Source organism: Mytilus galloprovincialis, chromosome 12 (assembly GCF_965363235.1).
Source record: "Mytilus galloprovincialis chromosome 12, xbMytGall1.hap1.1, whole genome shotgun sequence".
Classification (NCBI taxonomy): Eukaryota; Metazoa; Mollusca; class Bivalvia; order Mytilida; family Mytilidae; genus Mytilus; species Mytilus galloprovincialis.
In genome coordinates, this window is record NC_134849.1 from 13,726,592 (window position 1) to 13,736,477 (window position 9,886).

General features: G+C 32.9%; 2 protein-coding genes across 3 annotated transcripts in view; one reads left to right on the forward strand and one right to left on the reverse strand.

Moving 5' to 3' along the window:
* Positions 1–3,029, reverse strand: part of LOC143053915 (epidermal retinol dehydrogenase 2-like) — a 60,480-nt gene extending 57,451 nt beyond the window's left edge. Inside the window, exon 1 of the mRNA XM_076226714.1 lies at positions 2,626–3,029. Coding sequence (XP_076082829.1) covers positions 2,626–2,978 — 353 coding nt within the window. The 5' untranslated portion in view covers positions 2,979–3,029. The remainder of the gene's footprint in view (positions 1–2,625) is intronic.
* Positions 3,030–3,159: 130 nt separating this feature from the next.
* LOC143053916 (large ribosomal subunit protein uL30-like) lies at positions 3,160–9,561 on the forward strand. 2 transcript variants are annotated; one of them, XM_076226715.1, is made up of 6 exons: positions 3,160–3,273; positions 5,584–5,680; positions 6,431–6,597; positions 7,536–7,673; positions 8,711–8,820; positions 9,312–9,561. In XM_076226715.1, the coding sequence occupies exons 1-6, from the start codon at positions 3,263–3,265 to the stop codon at positions 9,518–9,520; spliced, it is 732 nt and encodes a 243-aa protein (XP_076082830.1). In that variant the 5' UTR covers positions 3,160–3,262; the 3' UTR covers positions 9,521–9,561. The 2 variants fall into 2 exon arrangements, with proteins under 2 accessions (XP_076082830.1, XP_076082832.1); XM_076226717.1 differs by lacking the exons at positions 3,160–3,273; positions 5,584–5,680 and adding an exon at positions 5,785–6,137.
* Positions 9,562–9,886: the final 325 nt, after the last annotated feature.

Here is a 9,886-nt window from a genome sequence, read left to right on the forward strand (position 1 = left end):
GGGATGTCCCCAAAATATCATTTTAACTAAATGTTTACAACAGGTTTAATGAGGGTCTAATAATAAATTGATGGTGTAAACAGAAAAGAAAAATATTCTTAAAATTGTAAAAACATTACAGAACAGAATAAAGAAATTACTTAATTATAGAAAAATTTAATGGTAAAATCCTTTTCTCATGAGTCAATTTCATACTATTTAGTAATTGTTTAATATTTTTAAAGATAATTAAAATGTCTTAAAAATATAGAATTTAAGGACTCCCATCAAGACCCACTTTCATAACAAGAAACTGTAACCATTGTGGTAACAATGATTTACTTGAAATGTATGTTTTCCATATATAATGATATAAGAATAAAGATAAAAAAAATCATCTATGATTATCATAATACATCAACAAAATTTAAACAAAAATTTACTTGCGGTGAAAGTCATGAAATTAAAAGTCAATAGTGTTTATTTGTATTATTACCATGATTATTTGTTAATTACATGTCGAAAATAATGAAAATTAGCTACAGTTGAGCTTGTGGTTTAGAGTCACGAATTTATACAATGTAATTGTGTTTAATTTGAAACCATGGAAATTCAGAATTTATCAAACATGCAAATGATTTATTATAATGCTTTAGAATAATCATTACTTAGAATCTAATGACAAAATATATACTTCATCATATTTATACACAATTAAGATAAATGCTTGTGTTCTACATTGTACTTCAATGTTTTCACCTTCCTCAAACAATTATTAACTATAAAATAGATCTAGATCAACAAAAATCTCAGGTCAGACAAAAACTATGTACATATACCAATTTTTAATATAGGGTGACAACTTATAAATCAAGAAGTTACATGTATCAAAACATTTTTGTGATACTAATTTTGATGCGCAAGATGTCCTGCGTTGATTTGTGACTTGTCAGTTGTGCTTTAATTGAAGATCTACAATGTTCAAAACTAATTACAATACTGGATTTGACCTAAAATTGTTTACTTACAAAATTACAAATTGTGACTTGGATGGAGAATTGTCTCATTCAGGCACTCATATCCAGGGGTTTCATTATCTTTTATGTTGATTGGTACTTTCCACGCTTCTAAGTGGTACTTTTCAATTTATTCCATTAATATCTTATATAAAAATTCCTACATTTAGGCGGTACTTGTCAATAGCATAGGAGGACAAAAGTACCAGGTACACCGCCTCCTAATGAATGACCTGCATATCACTACTTGGATATGTATTCAGATAAAAATATATATTAAAAGAGGGACAAATGATACCAGAGGGACAGTCAAACTCATAAATTGAAAATAAACTGACAATATGCCATGGCTAAAAAAAGACAAACAATAGTACACATGACACAACATATAAACTAAAGAAAAAACAACATGAACTCCACCAAAAACTGGGGGTGATCTCAGGTGCTCAAGAAGGGAACAGTAAGTAGATCCTGCTCCACATGTGGCACCTGTCGTGTTGCTCATGTTATAACAAATCTGGTAAATGTAGTCTAACTTTTGGTAGGTCACATTCATGAAGGGAAGGGGATTGTAGTTATGATGTAAGGAACATACATTGTATCTGATATCATATGTGAAACGGTTATTCCATAACGGTAAACCAACTCATGATGGCGTCCGTAAAATTTACGAAGGGATGATTTTAACTTCATCATTTGGAACTCTTGGTTTAATAGCTTCCTTAGCTTGTGAGCAGCAACCCTCTATCAAGAAAATCATGATAAGAAATAAATGTACATGCAATAATATGCTTTTAAAACATTTATTTTCTTGTCCAATCATACATTTGTATGTCCATTTCAATTGCTGATCCTCCACCCCCATCCCCCCTTTTCCCCCCTGGATGCTACCACTAATATTCAATATTCGTTTTTAAAAAATGTCCATGTATTGAAAAAAGTTAATTATCAAATTTCTTGTTTCAGGAAATACAACTCATGTCCTCCACCCTTTTTAAGTCAGTGCAAATGCAGGTGTGTTCAGTGGCGGATCCAGAAATTTTCATAAGTGGGGGCCCATTGACTGACATACGTGGGGGCCCATTGACTGACCTAAGAGGGGGCCCGCTCCAGTCACGCTTCAGTGATTCCCTATATAAGCAACCAAATTTTTTCCCCAAAAAGGGGGGGGGGGCCTTCTGGACCCCCCCCCTAACTCCGCCTCTGGTGTTAATAGTCCAAATAATCAAGGCTTCCTGAAAGAATGTTTATTTTTTTTGCTTTGCCACCTTATTTGCAATAAAGCTTCAAAGCAAAAGATGAAATAGCCTTTCAAGACATCATAATTATTTGGACTAGTATGTTAAATAATTTTTTTTTAAATTTTTATTCCCTGTAGGTTAACATGTACATGTATATAGTCAGATATATATATACAATTTGTATACTAATAAATGCAGAACTTTATATTTACTCTAAAAGATATATTTCTAAAACATTTGACTTTAAGATAAATAAAACTTAAAATTGTATTTTGTTTAAAAAAAAGTACAATAGTAGTTTATTTTTAGTTACTGTTACTGTCATGACTGTCACTAAAAAAAATAATGATATAACTTATAAGGATTAGAAAACTTAAATTATACCTTACCCAACATCACATTTGTAAAGATGAAATTTGGCATCAAACTTTTTCATCAGATTTCCTGTTTCCTCGTTTGCTTTATCGTCAATATCCCATAGCACAAGGACAGCACCTAACTTTCCAAATTCCAATGCCAACTGTCTCCCAATACCTGAACCGCTCCCCGTAATTAATACTATCTCGCCCGTCACCGATTTGTTCGGAGGAGACACAAAAAATCTCCAAATCGATGTCATGTAAGCAACTAAAAATGCCTTTAAAGCTTCAATGCAGTCAATAAAAATTGACATCTTCGTCTCTTTTTTCAACACACCTTCCTTTGACAACGCTCCGTTGTCTTCTGCATCAGGTAACACCATCCTTCGTTTTCATATAGGCCTGCTGTCAATCATAACATTGTTGAACTGTGACCTTTTGACATATGAACTTAATATTGTTCCTTATATCAACGAAGGAAAAACATTTTTTACATATTTGTACAATTACAAACAGGAATTAATTTATTTGAGAATATTTGTAGTTTTTTGTTGATAAAACTAATTTTAACACTAAAAATGTCAAAATTTCGTCCCATTTGAATTGAACGATTATTTTCTTTTCAATCTCATAATTGTTTTAAGCGGCCTTTTCCAATTTGGCAGTCATGGCAGACAAGTACGTAAAATTTTAGCGCAACCCAATCCATATCAATCTGGCGTTAAAGTGTTAATAATTTTGTCAATAAATGTATGCAATTGAAAATAGAAACCATAATTATGCATTCCCGATTTTTATTTTTAATAATTAAACATAGAAATGTGAAATTGCACTTCTTTAATGCTGGTGGTTCACGTGTACACCTCTTGCACAACTACATAATTTTGCAGTTGTTTAAGTCATTGGAAAACCAACATTATAATTATATTGACATGTACTATGATGCTACTACACAGACCTGTACTGATTAATGTTGAAGTCCACAAAATAGTCTGAGTACATGTTATTATTAAAGCTTGTGATAAAGGTACACGTTATTTAAGTTCGTGTTGTTTATTCTTTAGTTTTCTATGTTGTGTCGTGTGTGCTGTTGTTTGTTTGTCTTTTTCGTTTTTAGCCATGGCGTTGTCAGTTTGTTTTAGATTTACGAGTTTGACTGTCCCTTTGGTATCTTTCGTCCCTCTTATGATTATGACGTCTGACAAGGCTATTTTAATATTTTTCATCATCACGTCATAATTATTTGGACTACGTTATTTAGCTCAATAAAAAGTTTGTTGGTTGCTTAACGTCCAGTGGCAAATATCTCGTGCCTGTTCAGGACGAGAAAAAGTTGACAATAAATACATTGGGTAGGTCTCGCCTTCGGGGGGGGGTGTATTTTGACTGCCACTGCCAAGGGGGTCTCATTGGGGGTTCCGATCCCGGATCCCGCTTACTGTTGTGTGGGAATTTCCTGTGTCCGGATAGACCTCATTTTCCGTTTTCACTACACAACGCTCCACTGCAGTCTACAGCAAGTGTTTAACTGCTGGTCGGGAGAAGTATAAGTGAGCATATTTCTGTTCCCCAGTCACCCTTTTGGGAAGAGGGGGGGGGGAGCAAAAAGATTGTTCAAACACTAGTACGACCTGTAGTCATTTGTTCTAAACATTTACACTGGGTTCTCGCTAAGGATTTTTGAAGGAGAGTCCAGGGACTCGTCATTTTTGGCCATGGTGAGTCTAACAGCAAGAAGAATATATTTCATGGCAATATAATGTAATATTTTATCCTCCATGGCCTAACAGAGCAATAAAATATATTTGTGTTTAACTGTGTTCAGTTTATACAAAATTTTACAATCTTGATGCATCTGTTGACTCACCAGTTATCCCCTAAATGAAATTAGAAACCATCCCTCATTTGAGAACTAATTTGGTAGTGCTGAAAAACAATATAACAGTCTTTTTTCTTGAGAATTAAAATGGCACATGGAAATGTATATGCATATTCATGAAAACTGCAGTAAATTTTCCATAAGAGGAGTATCCCTATCTTGATTAACTGAGAAGATACAAGCATACATGTACACGTATGAAAACTTATAATTTGACTTATAAGGCTACAAACTTTTTTAAAAACACAATAAATTTTTTTTGGAAGAAGTGTTTTAAAATTTGGCTTATTGTCATTCTGCTGATATGCACATGTGATGCTCCATGGCCAAAAGATATAATTAATGATGTTTTTAAAGTTACTTGATAAGATTAATGTGAGGTTCTGCTCATTACCTTTGATGCATGTACAATGATGCTAACACACAGACCTGTACTGATTAATGTTGAAGTCAATAAAATAGTCTGAGTACATGTTATCAAGCTTATGATAAGATCCAAGAAAATCTTTAGTTGGCCCAACTAGGTCTTCAGAGTCTTTCTGAACTGGACAGTATTGCTGTAGATTCATCTGTTTATTTGTGGATAAAGGAAAATTTGCAAATTCTAGGATATGTAATTAAATGTTTTTGCCAAACCCTGTACCCTTGAATATTGGTATGGAACAAAAATTAGATTCTAAAAACCAAACTATAGATACATTTAACAAAGGCATTTTCCAGTCTGCTGCACACTAATAATCTGTCTCAGTTAGGTCAAACTTAGCTGCGGAACCGTGGTCCGCAAATAGTAAAAAAATAGCATAAGGACCTAAGAGCTACGGTTCCACAGCTACAATGTAGGTCAAACTCTTTCAGTTATCCTTGAATATTGGTATGGAACAAAAATTAATGATTCTAAAAACCAAACTATAAATACATTTAACAAAGGCATTTTCGAGTCTGCTGCCCACTGATAATCTGTCTCGGTTAGGTCAAACTCTTTCAGTTGTTTTAAGTTCCAACATTTATTGGCAATAAGTTCATTTTGTTATATAGTCCATCTATTAAAAGTATACTTGTATGTGTACAACTGTACTAACAATTGTTTTAAAGATCTCTTTATTTTTCAGAAAGACTCCCAAAGTGCCTGAAACTCTTCTTAAAAGAAGAAAAAGAAATGAAGAAGTCCGAGCTAAGAAGGCAAAATCTGCCGTAATGGCAAAAAAGGTAAAAAGGATGCTCAGCTCTTGTTGGACTTCATGTAAAGAAACAAGAGCTGCAATCCTAACTTAAAAATGGTGAAAGGAATTAAGGATGCTCAGCTCTTCTTGCATACATTAATGTGAGAAGTTGAAAAGCTGCAATCCTATTAGAAAATTGAAAGGTAGTTGGTACTACAATCATACAGGAATGGACCAACCCATTGAGAGGATGCCCAGGTCAAAATATGCATCAAAGGGCTCCAAGTAAGACAGCTAAAGCTGCAATCCTAACCAATGCTCATTTTTGCATTAAGGATGCTCAGCTATGCTTGCAGGATTTGATAGGCTTATGTTGTATCTCATGATATAAAAGATCCCTATAGCTAGGATGCTCAGCTGTTTTCTTATTAGAATTTAAGCTGCAATCCTAAGGGAAGCGAATTTTATATACTGGTCTTCAAATGACTGGAAAAGGAGTTCAAGTAAGATTTATTGTGTAGATTAGTCTTGTTAGTGTGAAAAAGGGGGGTGAATGGGTGAAGTATGAATTTTATCATTTTCTTCCCCAATAGTACATTTTGGTATTTTAGGTACTTTGTTTATTACGATTTAATTTAATAAGGAATTGAAGAAAAAGACAATAGTTTAATTTAAAAAAAAAGGGCAAATTAAGGTGTTCAGGATACAATATGGCCAAAACCATTTTAAGAGGTTTGGAACTTATTAAATGTATATAAAAGTGCTTACTTTTAATAGCCTTAATTTGTTTGTATAGAAACAAGCCGAAAAGAAAAAGGTCATCTTTACAAGGGCAGAAAAATATGTCAAGGAATACAGAGGAAAGGAACGTGACCAGATCCGTCTCCAGAGACAGGCCAAGAAAGGAAACAACTTCTATGTGCCTCCAGAATCAAGACTGGCTTTTGTTACCAGAATCAGAGGGTAAGTTTCTGTTACAGATTACACCAAAATAATATAAACAAGGCCAACAAGAGATTAGAAATAGTCAGCTATGCGGGGATAAACAGTCTGCGCCAAAATCTTTTTCATCTACTAGTCCGGAAACTAAATATATAAACTTGTCCCTATATGACTAAAATTTTCACTAGTTCAAATCAATATTAACTAGTCTTGGTCATCGGGACTAGTGGCAAACAGTGCAGACTGGATTAAAGTTAAAATTTTGGCATAGTAGCCTGCATCTTATATTTATTCACAATATATATAGTTCTATACAAGAAAAGCACAAATTTTGGATGCCATTGGTGAGAGGGACCCTGGTATAATGTATCTGTTACTGGTCATTAAAAACTAGATTTTCATTCTGTCACACTTGTTAAAAATTTAAATCATGTCAAACTTTGTTCCTCTTTCATTCAAAAAAGTATTTTTTGAACATCAGTACTTAATTAATAATAGCAACATGTGTATTTGAAATAGGCATAAAATATAATTCTGCTTTAGTCGATGCAGTATTTGTTTGAATTCCCCATAGCTTTGTTAAATAAACAAAATATATGGACTGCAAATGACAACCAATTTAAAACTAGGCCTTAATCATTGTTATTCTAGTTGTGCAAATATAGGCCAAACAAAGTTCAGAAATAACTTCTGGAGTACATAGCGAATCTATTAGCCAGTTTGACCAATCAACAAGTACTTGACTTCAAATTTTCGTTGTTTAAATTCATTTGTGTCTGTCCTACAAAATTTTAGAGAGGATCTGTTGGCAATGTAGTCTTGTGTTTCGATGCCTAAAGACCATGCGTGTACAAAGTTTTATTCAAAGGGATCTAAGTACATGTATCATAATATATAGTAAGTGATAATAACAATATATAGAATATAACTTTTAAACATTTGAATTCCTTGTTTTTCAGTATCAATGGTGTTCATCCCAAACCAAGGAAGGTTATGCAGCTTTTCCGACTACGACAGATCAACAACGGTACATTCATGAAACTTAATAAAGCTACCATCAACATGCTGAGAATTGCTGAGCCATACATTACATGGGGGTAAGACTAAATATACATGAACAACTGAAATTTATCTGAATACAAAGTAGTAAAAGAATGCATGGCAAACAATGTATATAACAGACGTTTACACTTTAAAAAAATCCGTATAAAATGGGATCTTCATGTATTAAAAAAAAAAGAATTATTATGAAAATACCTAGTAAATTCAAAACTAAATCCTGTATAATTAAAGTTTTAAATTGTGAACAAGTCTTGATTTTGGCTTCTAGTAATGAAGTCATTCAGAATTGACATTTGTCTGAAATTCATGGAATTAGACAATATACGTATAGTGTCTTGAAATATGAAATTTATTTGTATGAGGCTTAGAAACGGGGGGGGGGGGGGAATGCGAGGTTGTACCGAGCATTTTCCCGTTTCGTGCCGAATACAAATAAATTTTATATTTCAAGACACTATATATGTATATTGTCTTTATACTGAAATCGATAAAAAATAAAAAAATATGTAACAAATTGTTGTTAAAAAAAGTGTTTGGAATTTCCCTCATGGGGTACCATTTTGGGGTATTTCCCTATGAGCGTAGTCCCGGCGGTAAGACATTGACATTTTAAGGAATTAGAAAGGGAAAATAAACTAAGTTAATAACATTTAATAAACATGGTATATAAATTACCAATTTGAAGACATAAGTTTAAATTCATAAAAGTTTGACCATTGTTACTACACGTTGTCATGGTTGTGACGTTGTTGATGAAATACAGTAGTTCTGGTAAGTAGGCGGGGCTTATAGGTTAGTTGAGGTCATTGACGTATAAAGCTAACGTTTATAAGTAAATAGCTTTATATGTATAGTAAAATAGCTGATTGCAGTATAAAGGGAGGTAAGCAAAACATGCAATATTATAAAAGATGTGGTTTGATTGCCATTGTCGGCTATGAAAGGCCCAAAAATGTATTTTTTCAAGTCTTACAGAACTTTCATTATTGAGAATGCAATTTTTATACAGCATGTCTTTCTAAACGGTGCACACTTCATATAAAGTGGTTTATATTGTGTTTTTGTATTTCAGCTATCCCAACTTGAAGAGTGTACGAGAATTGATCTACAAAAGAGGGTATGCTAAAGTTAGAGGACAGAGAATACCACTGACAGACAACTCTATCATTGAGAAAACTTTAGGTAAATCATTGAACTTTTTATGTATATGTTCAGTAAGAAAAACACTTTGTTTACTCAAAATTCACCAAAAAAGGGTAGGACATTGTTGGATTTTTTTGCGTTATATATAATAGGTTTAAACTTACTCTTCTGATAAAGAAATTTGAGTATCACAAATTGTGAGTCTTTTTTTGGCAGCATTTGAAAAAATGTTTGTAGGTATAAAATTATTACTTTTGTAATCTAGAGATCATCCTTTCATTGGGGAAACATTACGTTTTGTTTTGGTTTGTTTTAAAATGGGGTCTTTAATAAAAAGTGATTGAAAGCCATATTTTAGTGGCTCGAGTCCTAATATTATAGCTCTTCAGTTTAAAATCAAAGAGATCCCATTGTTTTAAGCATCACAACTCTCAATTGTCCCTGGCAGACAATAATAATTGTTATATTTAAATAGACCAACCAACATTTATTTTGTATAAAGATTATACAAATTCTTTTCATCTCTTCAGGTAAATATGGAATCATCTGTATGGAAGATTTGATCCACGAAATTGTCACTGTAGGACCAAGCTTCAAACAGGCTTCCAACTTCTTGTGGCCCTTCAAACTAAACACACCAAATGGTGGTTGGAGGAGGAAGTACAACCATTTCAACGATGGTGGAGACTTTGGATGCCGAGAGGACCAGATCAATCCTTTATTGAGGAAAATGGTCTAAATACAAAGACTTGAGCAAATTAAAAAAAGAAAAACATGAAATATTTTGTTTTATTTCATCTACATCTAAGATCATTTAAAATTGATCAGTAGAGTTTCTAAGTAAGGTCAAATGAAAAATAAGATTAGGGTTCATGTGTTGTCAAGATTCTTAATGCAGTGCAAGGTGGAAATATTATTTTAATATCTTTACATAAACATACAATGAGATGCATGAATTAGCATGTAATATGCATTGACTGTCTTGGCTTGAAAACCACATTTTATGGGTAAATTTACAAATTAGTACACTCTTCTGATTGTCCTATCTACATAGATTCTATTACCACCAATTTTGAGTTGATAAGCTTTTTCTAGATTTTATCTT